This window comes from Ovis canadensis, chromosome 4, assembly GCF_042477335.2.
Source record: "Ovis canadensis isolate MfBH-ARS-UI-01 breed Bighorn chromosome 4, ARS-UI_OviCan_v2, whole genome shotgun sequence".
Taxonomy (NCBI): Eukaryota; Metazoa; Chordata; class Mammalia; order Artiodactyla; family Bovidae; genus Ovis; species Ovis canadensis.
Window position 1 is genome coordinate 63,278,373 of NC_091248.1, and position 27,219 is coordinate 63,305,591.

Here is a 27,219-nt window from a genome sequence, read left to right on the forward strand (position 1 = left end):
GGAAAAGACTCTGATGCTGGGAGGGATTGGGGGCAGGAGAAGGCGACAACCGAGGATGAGATGGCTGGATGGCATCACTGACTCGATGGATGCGAGTCTGAGTGAACCCCGGGAGTTGGTGATGGACAGGGAGGCCTGGCGTGCTGTGATTCATGGGGTCGTAAAGAGTTGGACAGGACTGAGCGACTGAACTGAACTAATAAATAAGCCGGCTTATTCATTTTCCAATGAAGGAGAGACTGTTTTCATTGTTTAACTAATACGAATAACAGTAAAATAAAAATTCTTATAGAGATGTGACAGAGTTTATTTAGGGTATACTCTTACCAAGGCAATTATAAGATCATAAGGTACACCCATTTTTAACCTTATTGATCAGTATGATAAAACTGAATAAAGTGGTTGAAACCTTTTCTTCTCCTACAATCAGAGTATCAGGTATTTAGTTCTGGTCTCAGATTTTGCCAATTTCACAGAGAAATAGAATCTTGAATCATTTGTATTTCTCTAATAATTAGTTCACATCCTCTAAAAAGAGGCTAAATATCTTTTTGTGTTTATTGGATGTGTTCTTCTGTGATTTGCCTATTCATATTCATTATCTATTTTTCAACTGAGTTATTTACCTTTTTCTTAGTGGATTACAAACTTTCAGGTACATCTTGGGTAGCATATTTTCCCATGTAATTATAATAATGTTATTTTTTAAATTTTGAAACAATCTTAAACATACAGAAAATTTGAAACTATAGTAAAACATTTTTTCTTGAATCATTAGGGAATAAGTTACTGACATGATGCACTATCACCCCTGAATGCTTTAATGTGTATTTCCAACAAAAATGACATTGCTATATATAATCTCAATATAACCAACAAGATTAGGCAATTAACATTAATCCTGCCAATGTAATATCTTTAAAAATAAAGTGATTATTCTTTTAAAAACAATAAAGAATAGGATTTCTACACTAAATCGTGGTATTCACTCCTCAACAGATGACAATAAGGCTTGAAAACACTTCATTCTTTCCAAAAAGGGGAGCATACATTAGGATAGACAGCAGGTGAATAATTGCTTTCATTTTTTCCCCCCATTCTTGACAACACAATAGAGAATGAGATTAAACTCCTTCTGGAAATTTAAACATTAGATCAAACTTTCTGAAAATAATTGCTGGGAAAAGCTGAGAGGGAAATCTCCTCTGGCAATTTCTTTTCAAAGCTGTCCTCCTGGGATGATCTTAATATAGACTTATTCAGAGGCTAGGGCGAACCTTTAAAAATCCCTTTAAGATCAAAGATTTTTTTATCTCTTTTTATCTTGTACAAATTATTTATGAGGGACATACTCTGTTATTTAAAGTTTTGTTTATATAGCAAACATAAAAATAATAATCAATGGCTGAAAATGTTTTAGTATTAGGTCTGCATCAAGAACTGTTATTAAGTTGATATGGACAAGTCTATAATATTAGAGTATCCTGTTCAATACAAAAATGGGAAGAGGAGAAAACTTTTTTAATAGGCATTGAAAAACACTCTGAGGAATTTTTTCAATAGTCTGAATAAAATAAGGCAGTAAAACTGAAGAAAGAAATGGAGTCAAGACAGATTTGTCTGTCTTTAAGTAGAAGAAAATAAATAGCATGATTGTATGTGATGGGAAAGAGATACAATGAAAAGCTGATGATGTGGTAGAGAAGGGATCTATGAAAGCAATGCCTTTCTTTGAGTGATGGGATCTAAGGCAAAAGTAGAGTATTTGCCTCTTTTAGGAGCAAGCACAGTTCATCCATATTAACAGGAAAGACGAAAGATTTTAAGGAGAGAAATGCAAATTTAGGGTTGCTTAGGAAAATGAGAGGCACCCAGGACATGCAGTCTCTCCTCTCTATGAAGTGTGTTATATACGTGAATGTCACCATCAGGCATGGTTTTGCAGGAAAAGGGTTGGGGACTGCTGTCTTGAATCTACTGCCTGGGTTTTCCTTCGATTTTGCTATAGTTGTAATGTTCCCAAAGCTTTATCAGCATCTATCTATCTCCACACTCAGCTTTTATTGCTCCTGAGTAACAGAATTATACATGTCCAGAAAGATAAAAGTATAATAGAGATTGTATTTCCTTAAAAAATATTTTCTGCCTCAGTAAGAAGTACATGTGAGGATAAGGATTTCAGAAAGAAAAATGTGTTCCTTTTTTTCCCTTGCATCTGTTTCCTCTGAACTAAATAAAGCCACAGTTTATAGTTTTTATCTAGAAGTTCTGAATATACCAATTGGCCAGTTCAACTCACTGATTAGACAAAAGTTATAAATAAATTCTAAAGCAAAATTTCTTCTCTCATTTTCTGTCTACTAAAAAGTGAGTCATTAGATTACTTTGAAACTTGAATGCTTCACATACTATTCAAAGGACTTTTCAGTTATAAATAAATAAATGAAGCTAAATATAAACCACATCCATACCTCTCACAGCTGACTGGGAAGGCTGAGTCAAAACTTTGATATCTAATGCACTGTTGATATTTTCTTCTACAGCAGCACAATATCCATCCACAACATTGGTAATAGTGTCCTTCAAAGTTCCAAGATTATGGAAAACCTGAAGAGCGGTTCCGACCTGGGTTGGATTCTTTAAAAAGGTGGTGGTGGGGTGGGGTGAGAAAAGATATAAATAGGAAAAGAAACAAAATAAATATAAATCTACAAATCTAAGTGGTACTTGAGCAGTTACTATAATATTTTTTAAATTATTATAAACAAGAACAAAAATAATGTATTTGGAACAAGTATTATTTTTAGTCATTACTTATTTCATAAAAGACAAAGTTAAACACCATGTGTATGACTTCCTCCCTTTCCCTTTTCCTCCTCCTTTAAAGGATAATCACAAAATAAAGAATCTGTTATATTACTGGAGCTTACTTGAAATTTACCATTAATCTCTATGAAGAGAGCCATGTAAGAACTAACAACCCTTATATGTGTTTAGAAAGAAATAAATTGTGCACAGTAAACTGCAGGCTAAGCCTTGTGAACTGATACTACTATTCACTGTATTATCTTCTTTCATTTATTCACTGAAACTATGAATATATATATAGAGAGAGTGCCCACTATGGGGTCTATCTTGCTTCTATCTGCTAGAACTGTAGTCGTAAATAAAACCAGTTGAGTTTCTGCCCTTATGGAACTTATATTTACTGAGAAATCTATAAACAATAAATATAAGAGAGTATTAGGTAGTGATATATGCTATAAAAAAGAAAGCAGGGAATAAAAATAGAGAATGATGTGTATTATTCTAGAGGGAAGAGCCAGAGAATGCATCTCAAAGGCAGTATTTAAACAGAGATCAACATCTGGAAAATATGGGTAAATACAGATCTGAGCAGGGGTATCAACAAAAGAACCAAGGTGGAAATGTGCTTGGAAGCTAATGAAAGAGCAATCAGGCCATGGTGGTGGCTGGAGCAGATAGGGGTAAGCAATGATGGGGAAGTAGAAACACTACCGGAGAGTAGATTCAGTTCACAGTGATATAAATAAGCTGCTGGATTTGTCATTAAGTAAATGACTGAATTAACAAGGTATATCTACATCAACATAGTTATAGGTTCAAATAGATGAAATTCCTCTTTCATTTATGATTCGGCATCTGTCATTAAAGGCACACAGTTAAAAAGTGAGATTATTTCACTAACATTTTCTTGACTGTTGAGTATAAGTAACACAAAATATTATTTCTGAAGTCTACTGGTGATAGTAAGAGTACGTGGCACACACACACTCAGCAGTAGGGTAGGATCAGCTTAGAGACAAGATCAGGAAACATGGTTGGTGAACACCCATTTTAGACTGTTTTTTAATTAAACAAGAAAAAGTAGCAAATGGACATTGTTTCATATTAAAACATGTTTTTGCTTTTAGTAGATATCAAGAATGAAAATTAGGCAGCTATAAAGACATTTCCCTTATCACTATTCAAATTCTATATAATCTAAGAAAGCACTACCTGACCAATTTCAAAGAATATCTTCACTTTAAAAACTAGAATATAGACACATATTATAACATTATATTTATTGCCTTTATTATCCTCAAAGGATCTGAAAATCACAGTTTTTCAACATACAGGTTTTCAGTAACTTTGAATAATTATGTAACTTCAATAGCTTACAAAGAATGTACATTGAAAGTTATATGCATATGTTAACTGAAAACAGTTGGGAGTCTTATTTTACTTGAGAGATCTAGTCAAAATTGATCAGTCTTCTTAAGTTTCTACCCCAAAAATTCACTACCAAAAACTTTGAAAACAGTAACATGTACAGGGCAACATTAAAGAAGTATCAGAATGGTTATCATCAAAAAGACAAGTAAGTGTTGGCAAAGATGTGGAAAAAGGGGAACCTTCATGCACTGTTGCTGAGAATGTAAATTAGTGCAGCCACTATGAAAAACACTATGGGGGTTCCTCAAAAAATTACATAACTCTGAGGAACTCCGCTTTCCCCTCTGTATCCTGAATTCATAAATCTTAAAATGATGAGGATAGATAGATTTCCAAAGCTGGCTAAAGTTCCTTTTTTTTTTTTTTTTTTTAATAAAAATGTAGCCAACAAGATCCCAACTCTAAAATTCCGATTCAGCTGGATCAGACTGAGGCCTGGTTATTACATTTTAAAGCTCTTCAGATGCAGCCACCTGGGAACCAACATTTGGAAACCACTTGACTAGATGACTCTGCCAGACTTTGAAAAATGAGAATCATTTGTTCATGTGAAAGATAGGATTTTCTGGTAAAAAGAAGCAAATACACAGAGAAATGACAGGAAAATTACAGTATATCCTTAAGGAGTGGTATATAGATTTTACTGCCAGAAGTTTTGCATATGTGGGGGGAAAAAAAGGTAACATTGAACAAGCAAATAAGTGTCTGGTCACTGACAACCTTGGACTGCATTCTGTGAAATTTCTATTTAATATTACTGGTAACAGAAAAATGATTCATGTAATAAAATTATCATAATCTAAGATGTTTGAGGAAATAAAAATAATTACATCAGCTCTGACAATAATTTTAAAAACAAAAAGAAGGAAAAATAGCTTGAACTAGGGAGTTGCAATTAAAAACAAAGAACAGGACAGACAGGAGATTCTGAAACACTGAAAGGAAACTGTCTACTGACTGACTATGATGGACAAGAGGGAAGGAAGAGTCTACCATATATGGAAGCTTCTTCAAGTGTGGGGGCCTGAAAGGACAGAAAAAGAAAAAAGAAAATCAAAAGAAGGAGATCATTTGGGCAAGTGGGTGGACGAGCGGTGGGATGAGAGGGTGAACGGCTGTTGTTAATGAAGTGCTCACTGTGAGACACGCGGAGTCTCAGGTGCCAACGGAGCGTTCTCAGCTGGAGAGGAGAACGCTTTTGAACTGGATAATCATAGGAACCTAGACTGAGTCGCAAGCTAAATTGATGTAATAAATAATACAGAATGTTGGAAACTTTTAATCACAAAGGGAATAAAGAAGAGAACTGGTGAGAGTGAGAGAACAGAAATGGGGTGATAGAATCCTCTAATCAGAGTAACAACTAGAACATTAGAAAAACTGGGAATGAAATCATTTTGTCTAGCTCTGATTCCAGCAAAGAATACCTCCTAAATATAATAAACACTAGTGTTCTTTTCCCATCATCCTCTCTCGTCACAGACAAATATGACATATTTGACCAGCAGAATTTTCTGGGTCCTTATTAGTAATAAACATCAGGCTTTCAGCTTCCTCATCTGTAAGATGAGGGGACTGGACTAGATGAATTCTAGTACCCTTGCCAATACTAACATATGACTGCACTATCATTCAGCGTACATCATTTACTCGTGCTAGCACTGTGCAAAGTGCTGAGGATTTAAAAACACTGAAGCAAATACTGTCCCGTCTGACCTTTCAGTATCTATGGTCTGATGGGTGATAAAGACAATTAAAGCAGCAATTAGAATGTACTATGATATATTAGAGGAGAAATGGATAGTTTAATAGGAGAGGTGATTAACTCAGAATTGGGGAGGGAAAGAGGGATAGAGGAGTCAAGAAATTCTCCTTAAAGGAAGAAGGCCCAGCCTAGACCAAAAGTGAAGTTGTCATGGTAAGGTGTTAGGAGCTGGAGATAAGGAGGGCTCGAAGATTTACAGAAGGAGTCAGGAAAACCACTCCAAGCAGAGGAACAGCACATACAAAAGCCTGTGAGTGAGCACACTGTGGAAATTAAATCGACTAATATAATATCTGATAGGTAAGAGAACTACACAAATACCTAAACCAATGCAGATGCCCCTATCAGTCAATCTCAAACTTTTGGTAAATATAAAAGAATTACCTGAGGGAGCTTGTTAACTAAAAACAGACACATAAGGAAGACCTGAGATTGCTGGTAAGTTTTCATTTTTTTAATCTGAATGCTGGTTATGTATGTTTGTTCACTTTGTGAAAAATTCATTGAGCTGTACTCTTATGAGCTATGTACTTTTCTGTTGATCACATTTCCACCATACAGTCTAAAATAAGAGGGTTAAGAGCATCAGGAAAAAAATGCACATGTTTGCAACCCAAGTGTCCACTGAATGGATGAAGAAAATGTGTTATTCAGATAATGAAATATTATTCAGTCTTAAAAAGAAATCCTGTCACAAGCTACAACATGGGTGAACATATCATGCTATGCAAAATAAACCAGTCACAAAAAAATACTGTGTGGCTACATATTATAAAGATAATACTATTTATATATTGTTTATATGAAGACTGTATACAGACAAATTCATAGAGATAGTAAAACAGTGGTTGCCAGGGACTCAGGGATAGAGAGGGATAAGAATTGTTCAGTAGACAGTTTCAGTCCAGTGAGACTTCTGGAGACTAGATGTGTGATGTTAACTAATATAAACATATCTAATGCTACTGAACGCTAACGGTGACTGATTTCATATTAGGTGTATTTCATTGGACTTTAAAAATGCATATGCTTGGATCTCAACTTCAGATACACTAATTTGATAGGTTTAGGAATGAGGCCAAAGAATCTGGATAATTATGATAAACCTAATTTTTCTACTGCAGTCATCCAGTAAGGCCTTATTATGAACCAAGCATTATTTTAGGGGCTTTTACACATGTGAGGTCTAATCCTCCCCAACAAAGCATTCAAAGTAGCTGTACTGTTCCCTACTGAAAGAGAGGGAAACTGAGGAATAGAGAAGTCAGCAGAAGCTCCAAGACAACAAAGAATAAATGGCAGAGCAGGGATTCAAACATTAAAATGTCTGGATTTTAAAGTTCATGCTTCTTCCAAATAACAAAAGTTATTTGCAAATAACCATTAGTACCAATTAAAGTCTGACTTTCCTTAAGCAGTAAAATAAAATTTGAAAGAAACTAAGGAAAATGGCCAATAAGTGCTGTTACTTTACTAAGTAAGTGAAAGTCGCTTAGTTGTGTCCAAGACTTTTCGCAATCCCATGTATTGTAGCCTGCCAGGCTCCTCTGTCCATGGGATTCTCCGGGCCAGAAAACTGCAGTGGGTTGCCATGCCCTCTTCCAGGAGATCTTCCCAACTCAGCGATCGAACCCATGTCTCCCGGATTGCAGGCTGAACAACCGGGAAGCCCAAGGATACTGGAGTGGATAGTTTATCCCTTCTCCAGGGGATCTTCCCAATCCAGGAATCGAACTGGGGTCTTCTCCATTGCTTGCTAAGTAAGGACATTTTTTAAAACTTCACTATCTACTATCATCACTTCATAAAAGAAAGGTTGTTCAAGTAACAAGGGAAATTCTCAGAGTAAGTAGTTGCCTTGTTTTCATTTTGAATTTTAATGGGAACTGATAAAACTTCAGCATGACTGCTACTAACCTACAGTGTTTGGAAACTGGTACTTTTGTTATGTTTCTGTACAAATAAGCAGGTTAGCCAATCTTGCTTGCATACAATATCCTCAAGTTTCAAGTTTCCCTGAAAATTGCCCATAAAAAAATTCTTTCTTTCCCGGTACCCAGGGCCACTGTGTTCTCTGTGAAATTTGATGGTTTAAATTCAGCGGCAAACAGTTAACTCTTTGCCACATTCACCTGGCTCCCCATGCTCTGCTGCAAATCCCAACTTCAACAAAGCTGGAATCAGTAAAATCATGAACTGTCCTTAATAGAACACTTTCTCATCTCATAGGCAAACTGTGCAAACACAACGTGAACAATTCACTGCTGCTCTCGGAGCTGCCTATTCTTTGGGCCTATTTTCCCAAAATTCCAAGATTAGTTCTAGGACTTCCCTGTTTCTTTACACCACCTACCCAAATCCCTCTTTACAAAATCAGACCCATTCCTGGTACTTCTTAGGAGGTCTACATTCATTGGCAGGTTCCACCCTGATCTGTGGATACAGTATACTACATGAAGATGCCTTCTCCCCTAGGTGAAAAGTCAAAGTGAAGTCGCTCAGTCGTGTCCGACTCTTTGCGACCCCATAGACTGTAGCCTACCAGGCTCCTCTGTCCATGAGATTTTCCAAGCAATAGTACTGGAGTGGATTGCCATTTCCTTCTCCAGGGGATCTTTCAGACCCAGGGATCGAACCCAGGTCTCCCGCATTGTAGACAGACGCTTTACCGTCTAAGCCACCAGGGAAGTCTCCCCGGGATAGTAATGTTTAAAATGGTCTCCGTATCCACTTATTTTCTTTTGTCAACACAACATAAGTAGAATAAATATTACAAAGTTCACTTTACAGTTAGGTAACTAAGGTACTAAGAACACAGGCCCAAAGCGGGCCTAGCAGGCCAGTTTCAGGCCTCAGTCCCTTCACTCCCTATTCTATACTCTTCCACAGCTCACCCTGTCACCACCCGACTCTAGATCTCCAGATATACCAGTTTTTCAGGCGTTTGTAAGAGATCTCAAAACAAAATGAACACATTTGAAAAATACCATGCTTTCTAGAAAGAAATAAACTACTGACAAGGAGCAACGTCTTCTAGTAGGTACAAAAGTAATTGCAGTTTTGGACCGTGAGTTTTAAATCATTAAAACTAGGCTCAAACATATTTTTCTTAATCAACACATTTTTGCCAATGAGAAATAAGTTGGTTTATAAAAATAAACCTGTAGTATAAAAATCCATACTTCAGGACTCAGTGAACTCTTGGAAAGTATTTTCTGTCTCCTGCTGGTTGTGGAAGTGTTTTCCCTGTAAAAAGTTGTCAAGATGCTTGAAGAAGTGATCAGGTGAATATGGGAGATGAGTCAAAACTTCATTGCCCAATTCATTCAATGTCTGAAGTGTCACGTGACATGTGGCTGGGCACTGTCATGCAGAAGGATCAGGCCCTTTCTGCTGACCAATGCCATCTGCAGGTGTTGCTGCATTTGGTGCATCTCATCCATTAATTGCAGAGAATATTTCTCAGATGTAATGGTTTCTCCAGGATTCAGAAAGCTATAGTGGATCAGACAGGCCGCAAACCACCAAACAGCGACCATGACCTTTTTTTGGTGCAGGTTTGGTTTTCAGAAGTGCTTTGGAGATTCTTCTCTGCCCAACCACTACACTGGTCATTGATGACTGTTATATTAAATTCACTTTTCGTCGGACTTCACAACCTGATCAAGAAATGGTTTGCTGTTGTTGAGCACAATAAGAGACGATGACACCTTTAAATAATGATTTTTTTTTTCCTGCTCAGCTCAAGAGGCACCCACTTACCAAGTTTTTCCACTTTTCCAATTTGCTTCAAATGCCAAATGACCACAGAATTGTGGACATTGAGTTCTTAGGCAATTTCTCACGTAATGGTAAGAGGATCAGCTTTAATGATGGCTCTCAGTTGGCCGTTGTCAACTTCTGATGGCAAGCCACTACTCTCTTCATCATCAAGGCTTTCCCCTTTGCAAAAGTTCTTGAACAACCACTGTGCTGTACATTTGTTAGCAATTCCTGGGCCAAAGCATTGCTGATGTTACAGGTTGTCTCTGATTCTTTACGATCCATTTTGAAGTAAAAAAAAAAAAACTTGAATTTGCTTTTTGTCTAACCTCATTTCTCATAGTCTAAAATAAATATAAGTAACAAATAATAAGTCATGAGCAAAAAACAAAGTGAGAAATGCACATTAAAATGATAAATAGCATAACCATATTTATCTAAGAATGTACTCCAATATCAAGTGGCCAGGTTCAACAACACAAAATTGCAATTACTTTTGCACCAACCTAATAGACAATGTCTCCTCTTTAAATGAGAGTCAATATTCTAAGAGTAATTTTCTACAAATTGTCAATGAGACCTTCAAAAAATCACTTAACCATGTATGAAATTTTCCAACTTCATAAACTGTAATATAAAATGAGATAAAAGACAATATAATAAAGTAGATCTATTTCAGGAGTAGATCAAAACAGACTTCTACCTTTTCAAAAACATTTCAGAAGATGGCATTTTCTTATTAAACTAAAATTACTTCTTCTGCTTTGGAAATGAATACATATAAGTTTTTTTCTTTCTTTCTCAACATCTCTGTAGCATTACATGGGAGGAAAAAAAAAAAAAACCCCACAAGAACACAATCAGAAAAGAAGCAAAGTTGTTTAGGATCCCTAAAAAGCTTGCCAAAACAGGAACACTGTAACCAAAGTAACAGCTGGTGCTGAGCTAATGGAATGGAGAGATAGCAAGACTGCTGCAAAGATTGTGCCATAAAATAGCAAGCAACGTTCTTGTGTTAACTATAGATAATACGAGGTGACCTCTGTGAGCATAAATACAGTATTAAATCAAAAGTATGATAGGATTTTAAAAGCTTCATGCAACTGAAATTAGAAATGGAAAAGGTGACAGAGTTTGATTTAATTGAAAACAAAATGCAAAAATCATATAAATGTTCAAGACCAGGATTCCACTCTGCAAGGATCAAATCATCCTTGTGCCAAAAAGACTAACCATCACCTTTTACTTTTTTCCCTAATGAACTAGCTCTTTATCAGTTAACTTCTCTTTCTTTAGGTTTCATATAATTAATAGATGTCCTTGGTTACTCAGTAGTGTCTGACTCTTTGCGACCCCATGGACTGCAGCCTGCCAGGCTCTTCTGTCCATGGGGATTCTCCAGGCAAGAATACTGGAGTGGGTTGCCATGCCCTCCCCCAGGGGATCTTCCCAGCCCAGAGATCAGACAGAAGCCAGGTATCCTGCATTGCAGGCGGATTCTTTACTGTCTGAGCCACAGGTTTAATATATAAAAAAATACAGTGAGCCGAGGGAAGGAAAAGGACAGGTAAAGAAAATAAAATTCCCTGCTGCTATTCAGTTTTGGTTATTAGTGTGGTTTCAGGACTACAGGATTTCCTCAAAGTTTCATTAGAAAGCCATTTCATGCTCAACTAAAATAAGACAAAAATAAGAACCCTCAGAATCACATTTAAAAGGGGGAGTGATGGAGAAAGGTGGGGAGGGAGGTGGGGAGGGAAATCATCTACATGTCCCCAATCTCTGAAAAACAGACTAATAGTGTGAAAAATGCAAAAATTTTTCAATTTCAGTTCAAGCAAAAATTTAAAGAACAAGTATCTTCCACTATACAGAAAATCCTTACTGCTGAAAAAAAAAGCTTACTATTTTATTTTTTATAATAGGATACAAATCTAAGAATTTTTATTGCTAAGCAGATAATTTTTTAAACCACTCCCTCAGTAGAATACAAATTTAATAGAAGTAGGTTAGTTTTCAGGTAAATGTAATACAGTAAAAAGCACAGCAACTTAATCATGCACAGTAACTAAGGAACTCTAAAATCCAAATATTTTATTTCTCAAGAGTAGTGTTAATAAATTCACAACACTTCATACATAACAAGTATATAACAGGCCAAAATATTTATAGTAATTTATAATATCTCTGTACCCTAACATGATACATACATTGGGTACTTTTTTAAAGCTATGTCTAAAACACTGAAGACTTAATGGAGCCCCAAGGGAGATTACAAGTATTGAAGGAAGGGAGAATCACATTAAATAATGCAATTTAAAGGCAAGAATTATATTAACTATCTCAGTTGTGATCCAGAGCTTACCAGAGGCTTTTCTGATTCAGTAGCATGCAGTCCACTAATGCTTGATATGTACTTCTCAGCTAACCTAATATAATTATTTCAGAACCTGTTAACAATCAGCAGTCAACAGTGCATAACCCAAATGAAATTAAGAAACTAAGAAGAACGCTTAATAGTGCAGCATGATCTTATCAACCAAAAATCAACTTTATTCTAGCCCTTTCTGAGGAGCAGGGAAAAAGGACGGGGGAAAATGAGCGTAAAAAGAAAAAGGAGAAAAAAGAATGAAAGTGAACATGCACTGAAAGAGGAAAGTTCTGCAAAAAAGAACAACACAGAGAGAGCCTTAAAAAAGAGAGAAGGTAAGAATGAGAAGGTAAAAATGATCAATATACAAAAAATGGTCCTTTTAACTTTCAAATTTTTTTAATCAAATGAATCTGGAGAGCACAGGCCACACAAATTATAGTTTGGCATTAAGGAAAAGTTTTAAAGTGATGCCAGTACTCAGAATAATATTCTCATCACATTAGATAATAGATAATATTTCAAGGACACTAAAAATGTGTTCAATAATAAAATGAATTTTATAGGAAAACAAAAGCAATCATGAGACATTAATATTGCAAGCACCCAAATCTTACCTGAACACAAATTTTTAACTTAAATGTGCATTTCTGGCTTACTTTTAAATAAAGCAATACAATATAATAATTCTGGTCATTCCTTGTTTTACCAAATATATTTATGGCAGCCATTATTAGTTATTCCCTAAAAATTCTTTCCCTCCTCCTTTCTTATTATTGAAACCTAATTTTCTCCATGGAAGTCAATGTGCACACGCTTCATGAGCAGCTTAAGCCAATGTTACAAATTTGTTCCTCTCTGTCAGGTTCTTGTCTTCATAGTCCTCCAGACACTTGGGGTGACTGTGAGACCTAACTGGTCAGTGAGACATAACAATATGTCTGCTGGGGCAATTTTGAAAAAGGATTCTGTAACATGTCTTTTGGCTGGCAGCTGACACTGCTCCATCTCCACACTGTGAACACAGACTAATGCCTGCAGTGTGACAACTATCTTGTGACCATGATATGACAAGCAAGGGGACACTAAGGAAGGCAGAATGGAGAGAACTGCATGCTTGTGAAGCAGCTGAAACAATGTGACCACCACCCACATCCAGACAAACCCTGTTTAAAACTCTGTTAGTCTAGCTTGTTGCTACAGTACTCTTAGTTTCATCCATCACCAAATTTTTTTTTTCCATCACCAAATTGATGAAAACACAACACATAAAAACTTGTGAATCCATAACAATACTTTAAAAAAAAAAGAGAGAACAAAATTATGCCCCATTTGCTACCAGGGAGGTGACTTAATAAATAAACTCCTTACTCTGTAAGTTGATAATAAAAGTGCAAAATCTAAATATTTATCCATCATTTTAAAAAGGAACTGCAGTTCAAGGTAACCAAGCTCCCTTTCAATTAGTAAGAAAAAATTCTTGTTTACAAAGGATCACAGCTAACAAGTACAAACTAATAATAAAAAACAGCAAATCACTCTTTCACAATATCTAATGAAAAAAAAAGATTTGGGCAAAAAGCATCAATAGATATTAAGACCATTAGGAGAAAGACTTTGAATTAAATGTTCTCAAGGTGCCAAAATACATTCAAATTCACAATGAAGTAATTCAATGGAAGAAAAAAATAATCTTTTCCAACAAAAGGTGCTCAAACAATTGTGTATCAGATGTTCAAGCTTGTTTTAGAAAAGGCAGAGGAATCAGAGATCAAACTGCCAACATCTGTTGGATCATCAAAAAAGCAAGAGTTCCAGAAAAACATTTATTTCTGCTTTACTGACTATGCCAAAGCCTTTGACTGTGTGGATCACAATAAACTGGGGAAAATTCTGAAAGAGATGGGAATATCAGACCACCTGACCTGCCTCTTGAGAAACCTATATGCAGGTCAGGAAGCAACAGTTAGAACTGGACATGGAAAAACAGGCTGGTTCCAAATAGGAAAAGGAGTACGTCAAGGTTGTATATTGTAACCTGCTTATCTAACTTATATGCAGAGTACATCATGAGAAATGCTGGGCTGGAAGAAGCACAAGCTGGAATCAAGATTCCCGGGAGAAATATCAATAACTTCAGATATGCAGATGACACCACCCTTATGGCAGAAAGTGAAGAACTAAAGAGCCTCTTGATGAAAGTGAAAGAGGAGAGTGAAAAAGTTGGCTTAAAGCTCAACATTCAGAAAACGAAGATCATGGCATCCGGTCCCATCACTTCATGGCAAATAGATGGGGAAACAGTGCAAACAGTGTCAGACTTTATTTTGGGGGTTCCAAAGTCACTGCAGATGGTGACTGCAGCCATGAAATTAAAAGACGCTTACTCCTTGGAAGGAAAGTTATGACCAACCTAGATAGCATATTCAAAAGCAGAGACATTACTTTGCCAACAAAGGTCCGTCTACTCAAGGCTATGGTTTTTCCAGTGGTCATGTATGGATGTGAGAGTTGGACTGGGAAGAAAGCTGAGCGCCAAAGAACTGATGCTTTTGAACTGTGGTGTTGGAGAAGACTCTTGAGAGTCCCTTGGACTGCAAGGAGATCCAACCAGTCCGTTCTAAAGGCAATCAGTCCTGGGTGTTCATTGGAAGGACTGATGCTAAAGCTGAAAATCCAATACTTTGGCCACCTCATGCAAAGAGCTGACTCACTGGAAAAGACCCTGATGCTGGGAGGAATTGGGAGCAGGAGGAGAAGGGGACGACAGAGGATGAGATGGCTGGATGGCATCACCAACTTGAGAGACGTGAGTTTGGGAGAACTCCAGGAGTTGGTGATGGACAGGGAGGCCTGGCGTGCTGCAATTCATGGGGTTGCAAAGAGTCGGACACAATTGAGCAACTGAACTGAACTGATAAGAAAAAGATGAACCTTAAACAGTATACATAAAAATTAAAACATAAAATTATAAACTTCTAAAATAAAACACAGGAATAAAGCTTTCCAACATTAAGGTAGGCAAAATTTTCTTATATAACATGCAAATGAAAGCATGGGTAAACTGGCCTTTATCAAAACTAAAGAAATTTGCTCTTCATAAAAGATTACATCTTTTGGAAAAAAAATAAGTTAATAAAAGCCTGATCAAGTAGGCCTGATTAAGAAACAGGAAATAGCAACAAGGATATACTGTACACAATAGGGAAAAATAGCCATTATTTTACAATAAATTTAAATTGAGTATAATCTATAAAAATTCTGAACCACTGTGTTGTATGCCTGAAACCAATATAATATTATAAATCAACTACACTTCAATTTTTAAAACATTTTTAAAAAGATACAAGAAACAGGGACTTCCCTGATGGTCCAGTGGTTAAGAATCTGCCTTGCAATGCGGGGGACATGAGCTCACTCTCTGGTCTGGGAACTAAGCTTTTAGGGTCTGCACATCTCAACTACTGAACCCAATGCACCCAAAATAAATAAATTTTTAAAAAAACAGGAGGAAGAAACAAGATACAATCCAAACTAAAAAAAAAAATTTAAAATAAAAGATGATGTCAAGGGGAAAAACAAGGTGGCATTATGCTTAACAGCCCAAAACTGTAAGAATTACTCAGCAGTAAAAAGGAGTACTTTCACACGCAACAGTGGGAAAGAACTCTGGCTCAGTTGGTTAAAAATTCACCTGCAATATAGAAGATCTCGGTTTGATCCCTGGGTCGAGAGGATCCCCGTGGAGAAGGAAAGGGTAACCCACTCAAGTATTCCTGCCTGGGAAATCCCATGGACAGAGGAGTCTGGTGGGTTACAGTCCATGAGGTCACAAGAGTCAAACATGACTTAGCAACTGAACTACCATCACCATACATGCAACAACACAGATGAAGCTATATAAACATGCTAAGTGAAACAAGCTAGATACATAAGATGACCTACTGTATGGTTCCATTTGTATGACACTTTTAGAAAATGGCAACTATGTAGAGAGAGAGAAAGCAAATCAGTGATTCCCTGGGTTTGGGGGCAGGAGGAAGAATTGACTACAAAGAGTCATGAGGGAACTATTTGGTGGTGACAGTAGCTTAAGGGAAAAAAAAAAAAATCTGGACTGTGAAATAGTTGCACAAATGCAAAAATTTAGTAATTCATCAAACTATATGCTTAAGTGTACAAATGTTATGAAATATAAATTATACCTTAATAACAATGCTAAAAGAAAAAAGGCAAGCCATAGAATAGGAGAAAATATTTACAGTTCACATGTATGACAAAAGACTAGTACCCAGAATACATTAAGAATTCTTACAAATCAGTAAGAAGACAATAAAGTCTTTAAATGTTAGGCAAATACCTTTCACTGTTAGGCACTTGAAAAGTTGGTTACATCAGCAATTAAGAAAAGGCAAATTAAAACTTCAGTGAGAATCTTATACCCCCATTAAGATGGCTAAAATTTAAAAGACTGCCAACATCAAATTTTGGTGACAATCTAGAGGAACAAAAATTCGAACCTACTTACGTGGGGCTATAAATGATGGGACCACTTTGCAAACCTAGCAGTCTCTATAGAAAGTAAACATATCATTCCTTGCAAAAACCCAACTATTTTTTGCCTTAGACATTTACTCAAGGAAAAGGAAAAATGCTGACACAGAGACATGCACCTGACTGTACATGGCCACTTGTTTGCAGTAGCCCTGAACCAGAAATAACCCAATGCCTGTTAGTAAGTGAATAGATAAATGTAACTTAGTTCAGTTCAGTTCAGTCGCTCAGTCGTGTCCAACTCTTTGCGACCCCATGAATTGCAGCACGCCAGGCCTCCCTGTCCATCACCATCTCCCAGAGGTCACTCAAACTCACATCCATCAAGTCAGTGATGCCATCCAGCCATCTCATCCTCTGTCGTCCCCTTCTCCTCCTGCTCCCAATTCCTCCCAGCATCAGAGTCTTTTCCAATGAGTCAACTCTTCGCATGAGGTGGCCAAAGTATTGGATTTTCAGCTTTAGCATCAGTCCTTCCAATGAACACCCAGGACTGATTGCCTTTAGAATGGACTGGTTGGATCTCCTTGCAGTCCAACGGACTCTCAAGAGTCTTCTCCAACACCACAGTTCAAAAGCATCAATTCTTTGGCGCTCAGCTTTCTTCCCAGTCCAACTCTCACATCCATACATGACCACTGGAAAAACCATACCTTAACTAGATAGATGGACCTTTGTTGGCAAAGTAATGTCTCTGCTTTTGAATATGCTATCTATTGGTTGCATATCTAACTATCTAAAGTTAGTTGGTCCTAACTTTCCTTCCAAGGAGTAAGCGTCTTTTAATTTCATGGCTGCAATCACCATCTGCAGTGATTTTTGAGCCCCCCTAAAAATAAAATCTGACATTGTTTCCACTGTTTCCCCATCTATTTCCCATGAAGTGATGGTACCAGATGCCATGATCTTAAATACAATGCAATTTTAATCAGCAACAAAAATAACACAAAACTACCAATATACACAACAGTAATCAATCTCAAAATAATAATACTGAATGGATAGAACCAGACACAAGAAAGAAGACACTGTATGCTTCCAATTATATAGAACTATAGACAATGCAAATTAATCCATAGTGATGCAAAATGGTTATCTGGTTCTGGTTCTTTGTAGTTTCCAAACTACAAAATAAAAACTTCAGTATTTACTACTCTAATAAAAAGTCAGCATAAGATTGTTTAAATTGAGTAAAATAAAATAGAGTTATCCAAGTACAAAAATTCTGAATTTTTGAAGAATAGACAATTACACATAAAGAGTGATTACCAAATTTTAAGCAAAGAGTAGCGACAGAACTCTGTATGAAATACAATAAAAATTCACGCAGTTATTGAAAAAAATTATTCACAGTTCAGTGAACTGAAAAACTATGGAAAGCAGTAACACCAAAAGACCTTAAGGCTGAAAGCAGTTAGTTAGATGTGAATCTACACTGCAAAATAGCAATAAAATAACAAAGCAACCAATGTTACTGTGGGTTGTTCATGACAAGAGATTATACCCAAGAATAAGAAAAGAACATGACTGAAAAATATAAAAACAAGAAAAATACTACTACTTTACATCTGGCATAAAACAAAAACAGAGAAATACCATGTGATAATTAAAATACTGTAAAAGAGGAAACAGAGCTGGAAGAAAGGATGTAAGGACAGAACATGATAAAGCACCCAGCATGAAGATAATACAATCATTTAAAGCAGGGATCAGCACACACTTAGGGTCCTTAAAGGGCAAGACAGTAAATAGTTCATGTTTTGGCGGCCACACAGGCCAAATGTGGTCGCTGCTGTATATTGTTCTTTCATTTTTTTCCCCAATCATACAAAAATGTAAGAACAATTAGCACTTGACAATACAAAGACGGTAGTTTCACCAACCCTTGATTTAGAAAGTTAAGAGTTCAAGTTATTGTCCACTCAAATTTAAGGATAAAATAGCAAATGTACACTAAACAAGATTTATTATGCTTTAGGGAAAACATTTAGATGCTCAGTTTAAAACCTAAGGAGAGCTTACAATGATAGGAGTAAACAGATGAGAGTGGGTGGCAAATTATCCATTGTGGCTGGTAAAATAAAGAAAATAAATGAAATCTTTGGATCTGTGTAACTTGAAGAGCTCTTACTGTAATTATCTTTTATATATTTTTAAATTTGATATATAATTAACATATATTATATTAGTCTCATGCATATAACATAATTTGATACTTGTATATATTGCAAAATGATTACCACAGTAAGTCTAGTTAACATGTTACCATACATTGTTACAAAAATGCTTTTTCTTGTGGTGAGAAAGATCTCACCACAAGATCTCACCATTTAAGATCTTAACAACTTTCAAATATACAACATAGTATTAACCATAGGGCCATGCTGTATATTATATCCCCATGACTTGTTTATTTTATAACTAGAAGATTTTGGCCCCCTTCACCCATCTCGCCCGTTCCCTCAAATTGTTTATTGGGTGTCAAGAAAAATGCTTCATACATTTTTGAAAAATTACTGGAACATTATATTTAGTAAATAGCAAAAACACAGGGACCAAATACACAAAAGGAGCTCCTGTAAATTTAAATAATGAGAACTATTCTAGAATTCATGTGACCAGCCAGGAAAACCAGCAACTAACAGTAGGAAAGCTAGCCCTCTTAAAGCAGGTATTCAACTTAACTCAACTGACACTGAGTCAACTATGGTGTTTGTTGGGCATACAGAGAAGAAAAGAATCATTAAAAACAAAAATCTGTTGCAACTGAACTCCCATAACTAATTACGAAAGTAATCAATGAGTTCAACTTTGCCAAAAAGTTCCTTTTGTAGCTTAGAAAAATGCTTAACCTCCATAAACCTTCAACACAATACATCTGAATTGGTACCCTGTCTGTGCTAGAAGGGGCTTCCTTGGTAACCAGCTGGTAAAGAATTCACCTTCAATACAGGAGACTCTGGCTCGATTCCTGAGTTGGGAAGATCCTCTGGAGAAGGGATAGGCTACCCACTCCAGCCTTCTTGGGATTCTCTGGTGGCTCAGGTGGTAAAGAATCTGCCTGCAATATGGGAGATGTGGGTTTGATCCCTGGGCTGGGAAGAGCCCCTGGAGAAGGGGATGACAGCCCACTTTAGTACTCTTGCCTAGAGAATTACATGGACAGAGGACCCTGGCAGGCTGCAGTCCATGCAGTCACACAGAGTTGGACCCAACTGAAGTGACTAGGCAGCAGCAACAGCTGTGCTGGAAACAATTCAGAATCTTTAACAATGTAAGTTAAAAGGGTTCGGAACGTCATTGTCAGTTACTGGATGCTATGCAGACATTTATTTAGTGAACTTCAATTCCACACTGTCCTCTGAGATTCTGTCTGGATCATGCTGTCATGGTACTTTTAGCTGACCACTGATAAGCACCAGTACTTTGTGTGGACCTGACCAAGAAGCCTTTCTGACTCAGGGAAAAGGCAGACTGTGGATGTTTACCTCCTAGTACTGGCAACAATGACCACAGGGGAGACTCCAGCCTGGCATAGACCTGAGAGACTCTCTTCCTGATAATCTTAAAGATAAGTAAGCACATGATCCCCTTCCACCCTAGAACCTCTAGAAAGCCCTGTACTTGTTTACCGGAAAAGCTTGTAATTCACAAGCTAAAGCCATCTTTCTAATTAAAATGTCATCATTTCACTGTGGGGGCCTGGTATCTATGGTGATGTAGGAACTCATCCAGATCAAAATCGCTGTCACCTATTTTGAAAGCTAGTTACAGCTTGAGGTAATGGAGTCTGATGCAATCCTGAAAATACCATAAGGTTCTCTTCTTCTTTGTCTGGCTTCTTTCAACGGAAGATTTTCAGGATCAGTAAAAAAGAGAAACAGGAGTCAAGGAGGAGCTGCAGATGGTCGTTTACCTAGCCCCAGATCTGGAACAAAAACTGCCTGTCAAATTGAAGAATGTTCTTTCTTATGTGGTGATAACGGCATGCTTCACCAGAAGAAGTACTCTGGGCCATCAATCCTAGACACTGCAGAAAGAATGTGGCAGTGGTATCACCACAAATCTTTTCCATACAGAAATAGTGTGAGTTTGTGAGGTCACCAGTTTACTTATTTTTGTACTATAAGAAGAAAACACAGTTCCTTAGTATCTAAATAATTATTTAGTTTATGTCTTCCAAGACAAACATTTTATAATACTATAGTAGAGACTTTGTAACACTACAAAGCTATAAAAATCTACAAATGAATAAAGAACAATTAAGCAATTAACTAGGGAAACCCAGTAATGATCAAAAAGAGGTTACCTGCATTTATTTTAAAAATTTTGGTTTCAGAAAAAGAATGCTACAAAAATAAATTACCCTAATTTTCTTTTAGTAAATTTAAGTTTTACAGTTAATTGATATTAAAAATGATGGCCACCAACTATATACTCAATTAAAGAAGATAACTAACTTTCCTGAGGAATCAAATTAATGTCAGAAGTTGATTATTAAATGCAAGTAATGACACATGTTTCCTGAACACCTTGATTCAGGTTATGAGCCCATAAACTAAGTAACAGTTCAGCTATGCAGTATTACATCAATATTAAAATGCGGTAGTTATCAGTCTATGTTTGTAATAAATATTAAAAATAAATTTAACTATTTCAATGATTTCTTATAAATGGGAAAATATATTTTGAGAATCCAATATATATAACCTGCAGCTTCTGTTTCAATGGGAAGTACAAAGAGTGTTCCAGGCATAAAAAGAACTCGAAATCCCTAGTGGAGAAAGGAAAATGCACATGTGGAAAACTAAAGAAAGCTTGTGAGACCGAAAAACAGAGAATACAGAGGAGAGTGGCATAAAAGGAGTATAATTAAATGCTGATGAGAAGAAATAGAGTAAAAAAGAACGAAGACATGAGAGACAGAAATACGAAGGAGATAGGTTTCCCAAGAAAACGGGATCCAAAAAATGGGATATGGAGAGGCGTCTCTGTGAAGCAGATGGGGTGAGAGGGGAAGGTTGACGGAAGTGGAGAGTCCAAAACAGTCGTTCTAGAAAATGGAAAAAGAGAGTTGGCCAGAGAAAAACAGAAATTCTGAGGAGTTGGTTTAGATTAGTCATTCCATGGAGGATTCCCAAAGAAACTTTAACACTATAAAAATTACTGTTTTTATATAAATTGCTCCACAAATTGTCAGATGATTTAAAATGTAATTATTTAACATAATTAGAATAAACTGCTTGGTCCTACTGAAGAAAGAGGAAAAACAGTGACCCCAGACCATGACTCTACTACTTGATAGCTGACTCATCTTGCAGTTAATTTCCTAATCTTTCCAGGCCTTTGTTTCCTTAACTTAAAAAGTGGATAATTATATCTTCCTCACATAATTGTTACTGTGGTTGAGATAACAAATGTAAAGTGACTAACACAAAGCCTGGCAGAGAAGGAACATTCAATAAAGGTAAGTTTCACCCTGAATTCCTATACTGCCTGCTGGGACAGCTATAGGACATCTCTGACGTGCAGGAAAGAGGCTCCAAAACACAAGCACTTTCTGCTAAGACATCCTGGTTCCTGAGAACATTATCTCAGGGACACTGTTACTGATAAGGGTATAATCTCATCCTGCTAAGCCAGAAACCTGACTGTGTGAAAATAACCCAAAGGACCCAGGTCTGAGGGAAATAGACACACATGACTAAATTCAGACATAAATAATGCTATAAATACAAATATCAATTTACACATGAGGAATGTCGTAAACAGAGAAGGCAATGGCAACCCACTCCAGTGTTCTTGCCTGGAAAATCCCACAGACGGAGGAGCCTGGTAGGCTACAGTCCATGGGGTCACTAAGAGTCGGACACGACTGAGTAACTTCACTTTCACGCACTGGAGAAGGCAATGGCAACCCACTCCAGTGTTCTTGCCTGGAGAATCCCAGGGACGGGGGAGCCTGGTGGGCTGCCGTCTATGGGGTCACACAGAGTCGGACACGACTGAAGCGACTTAGCGGTGGCAGCTGCAGCAATGTTGTAAAAATTGTGAAATGAACCAGAATGCTAATACTGGCAAGACAGTACATTTTCTCCCTTTAGGAAAATAATGGAGAAGGCCAAATTATACTCAGAAGGTTACTCTGTATCTATGGAATTTAACAAGAAAAATGAATTTTAAAATATTAATGGTTAATGTCAGCAAACTATAATTGGTGGCTCAGATGGTGAAGAACCTGCTTGCTATGCAGGAGACCTGGGTCTGATCCCTAGGTCGGGAAGATCCCCTGGAAGAGGGCATGGCAACCCACTCCAGTATTCTTGCCTGGAGAATCCCATGGACAAAGGAGCCTGGAGGGCTATAGTCCACGGGGCTGCAAAGAGTCGGACATGACTGAGAGACTAAGCACAGCATAGCCTTAACAAAGAGACAATATTCCCATCCACTAAGCAGAACCTATTTCCCTTCAAATCACACTGAAACATACAACAAAATTATAATTCTTTAGTTCCATGCTGATCATTCCACATCTACCCAGGTAGATGTACAACATTTAAAAATTTTTTTCTTCTTTATCCTCATAATTTCATTGATTAGATATAGGTAACCGGCTAAACAACAATACTTACCCACTTAACTAATCTTTTGGTTAACTTCATAAATCTGCATATATAACACTACCAATATTTAAGGAATATTAATTTCTTAAAAGTTGATCAGTTTAATTTCAATGTGATTTAAAAACTGAAGCAAAGTCATATTTGACAATTATTAAAATGGACATAAAGTAACAACATACATAAAATAGAGTTTGCTTAGGAACTACTATCCTAGAAAATATTTTCCCATTTTAAACATATGAGAATGTAATAAAACAAATTAGCCTTTAAATGATAATCATTTCCCCCATCTCTATTAAAAACAGTATTTGAGTTCTACAAACTGTAATACTATTTCCTTTCTACCATTTTGGTTTTCATTTCCATGACTCTACAATACAGTAAAATATTAAGAATTGCATAAATCAAAGACATGCATGAAGTGAAGTGAAGTGAAGTGAAGTTGCTCAGTCGTGTCCGACTCTTTGCGACCCCACAGACTGTAGCCTATCAGGCTCTTCCATCCATGGGATTTTCCAGGCAAGAGTGCTGGAGTGGATTGCCATTTCCTTCTCCAAGGGATCTTCCCAACCCAGGAATCGAACCTGGGTCTCCCGCATTGCAAGCAGTCTCGATTTACCCTCTAAGCCACCAGGGAAGACCCAAAGACATGCATACATATACATATGTACATAGCAATAAAAACTTCACAGGTAAAAAATGTTAAACAGTACATATAAATAAAGGTTTAATCTCTGATGTAGTGATATTAGGAACATTAGAGGAACACAAAAATTCTGTGACACTGCCCTCTCTGAAATGTTAATTACTTCCTTTCTTGTAACTAAATGAGCTGGGTCAGCACCAATTTTCTATAGAAATATTCATGTTAATTCAAAACTGACTTGGAATTCCTTGAATATTTCTTTAAGAATGAGGTATCCTCGCTTATTTGATGTAGACAAGTATTTTACAACAATATGAGCATTTTATCTTCATAGTGAGACCAAGAGTTAACACATAATTGGTGACAGATAAAACTTAACTCCAGGTTAGAAGTTAGAATCAAAGTTATCTGTGGGAAAGGAGAGAGTAGTGATTGTGAGTGAGAGTGAAGAGACACCAGGAGTGCTGGTAATGTCCCATATCTTGACGTGTGTTTTGATTTCACAAGTGTGCTAACTTTGAAGTATTTCATTCTATATGTATGTCTATGATTTGCTCACTTTTCATTATATATATATGATAGTCAACTTTAAAAGTTCATTTAAACATAACTGACATTCAGTTATTTATAACTACAATAGCTAAGAATCAGAAATCAAATATTTCCTGATTTAGAGACTGAAGAACTGAGTATAAAATTATTTCCTTCCAATACAAATGCACTAAATTAAACTTTGGTGCATTTCTATTTTGTGCAAAATAAAATAAAAGTTTTATTTTTCAAAATAAAATTTTTGGTTTAAAGAATATGAATTAAAAATTTGGGTCCAGTATAAATGGAGCAACTATATGGGTGCAATGCAAATATAGAACTGAGATTTATATTTAATTTCCTGATTCTATTACATCAATACCATTAGGCTCTTCTAATTCAGAAAATTAAGCATCAGGAAAATGGTATCTTAGGAGAAATCTTGAGAAATTTCTAAAAAAATTTATGGCACCGTGATTATTAAGAGTGACAAATGCCGGGAGCACCACGGGAGATCCCACCCATGACAAAGGTCATGCAGAGAAGATCTGACGGGCAAAGGCGGATCAGAATTCAAGGGACTCCCTGGACCAGCTCGAGCATCTACCCTAAAACCAGAATCTGTCCGTCTTACTATTTTGTGCCTTTCACCAGCTCTCCTGACATTAACAGAGGGCTATCCCCGACCACCTTTCTCTGAAAAAATCAACTTAGGGCCCTAGCTAATAAGCCTCCTGGACATGAGAGGAATATTTCAAATCAAACGCCCTCTGTTAGCATTCTAGCTTGTCTGACAGGTTTATCCAGACTCTTGCAGCTACACATATGATTATTCACAGCCTCCCAACTGTGAGAGGCACCGGAAGCCTAAAACATAGAGCCTTTCAAAGAGTTAAAAACTATTACCACTGAGCGACTTCACTTTCACTTTTCACTTTCATGCACTGGAGAAGGAAATGGCAACCCACTCCAGTGTTCTTGCCTGGAGAATCCCAGGGACAGGGGAGCCTGCTGGGCTGCCGTCTATGGGGTCGCAGAGTCGGACACAACTAAAGCGACTTAGCAGCAGCAGCAGCATCAGAGTACTGCTGGTGTAAGATTTCATTATTGGGCCAATGCTTGTTGGTAAGTTCCCATATCTCTTTATCCACTGTGCACCTGGGAGTGCATTAGTTAACATAGTTGGAATGTAAGAAAAACAAGTGTAGCCTTGAAATTAACCACATCAGACCTCTGAGCTAATTGGTTCTTTCTTGTAACTCACTGCACCTTTGCTCCATGAGAAATGTAACTCTGTTTAGCATTTTCTGAGGCTGACATAGCTTAGAAATTTAAAGAAGAAACACTTTGAGGGAAAATAATTTTTCTGGTTGAGCAGCCTTTATCAAAAGAGGGTCATAAATGTTCACAGGCCTCCAAGGCCAGAAGATAACATCGTTTGTGGGAAAGGTATGCAGAAAAAATCCTGGTTTTGATAATGGCAAAACTGCTGGAATGTTTGGGCTGACTCTGTATGACCTTGCACCTTTCATTTCCCTCTATGTACAAATTAAGGTATAAAAGTTCCATTTGAAAATAAAGTTATGGGCCTTTATTACTCTGAAGCTTGGTCACCCCGTGTCCTTTTTTTTTTCCTTTCTCTCCCTTACTCTCTTTTTCAGGCTGATCCCTTGGAGCATAGCGGCTCTCTGCGTTCACTTATCTGCCGGGGTTTCTAAGACCTGAACGGGAAGACGTTCTGCATCTTCACTTCCTCGGGAGACCGGGAGGGTACCTGCGGCCTCCGAGAAAAGAGCAAGCTCCTTGTCTCGGGGCTTTATTGGCTCTCTGTGTAAACAAAGGAACATCAGCTTCTTTCTCTCCTCCATTCCTCTCTCATTCATTCATTCATTCGCCAACACCATTTCTCCTGAGGGTTCCCCTGGATCCTGTGGGGGCTGGACCCCGGCAGACAAACTAAACCGTTTACTAGATGTATGACCTTTGACCAATTATTAAGCTTTCAGTTTCCCCATTTATAAAATGGAAATAGCAATAATACCATCCTAACTGGGTCATTGAAAAGCTTAAATGAGTACCAGTGACTTGGACAAAGGGAGCCTACTCAACATCTATTAACCATCTATCTACATATACATATGATATTTAAAATATGTGAAGAAGGCTGAGAGCCGAAGAATTGATGCTTTTGAACTGTGGTGTTGGAGAAGACTCTTGAGAGTCCCTTGGACTGCAAGGAGATCCAACCAGTCCATTCTGAAGGAGATCAGCCCTGGGATTTCTTTGGAAGGACTGATGCTAAAGCTGAAGCTCCAGTACTTTGGCCACCTCATGCGAAGAGTTGACTCATTGGAAAAGACTCTGATGCTGGGAGGGATTGGGGGCAGGAGGAGAAGGGGATGACAGAGGATGAGATGGCTGGATGGCATCACGGACTCGATGGAAGTGAGTCTGAGTGAACTCCGGGAGATGGTGATGGACAGGGAGGCCTGGCGTGCTGCGATTCATGGGGTCGCAAAGAGTCGGACACGACTGAGCGACTGAACTGAACTGAACTGAATAATACACATTAGAAATCTTAGAATCTATTTTAAGTATAATTAAATAAACGTATTTTTTAAATTTTTCTTGTACTTACATTATGCCTACTCTCAAATTAAAATCACAGACATAGTTCCTTAGTAATAGGAACATACATTATTTTAAACACATAATCAAATGTTCATCT

At 37.2% G+C, this 27,219-nt stretch overlaps 1 protein-coding gene and 1 long non-coding RNA gene across 3 annotated transcripts in view; one reads left to right on the plus strand and one right to left on the minus strand.

The window, feature by feature from the left end:
• COG5 (component of oligomeric golgi complex 5) overlaps window positions 1–27,219 on the minus strand; it is a 279,231-nt gene that overhangs the window by 129,801 nt on the left and 122,211 nt on the right. For both annotated transcript variants that reach the window (XM_069587900.1, XM_069587901.1), the window contains exon 8: window positions 2,472–2,637. In XM_069587900.1, the coding sequence (XP_069444001.1) occupies window positions 2,472–2,637 (166 nt within the window). The remainder of the gene's footprint in view (window positions 1–2,471; window positions 2,638–27,219) is intronic.
• LOC138439299 (uncharacterized) lies at window positions 25,431–27,113 on the plus strand. The gene is made up of 2 exons (XR_011256672.1): window positions 25,431–25,616; window positions 26,153–27,113. It is a non-coding gene; the product is annotated as an uncharacterized lncRNA (long non-coding RNA).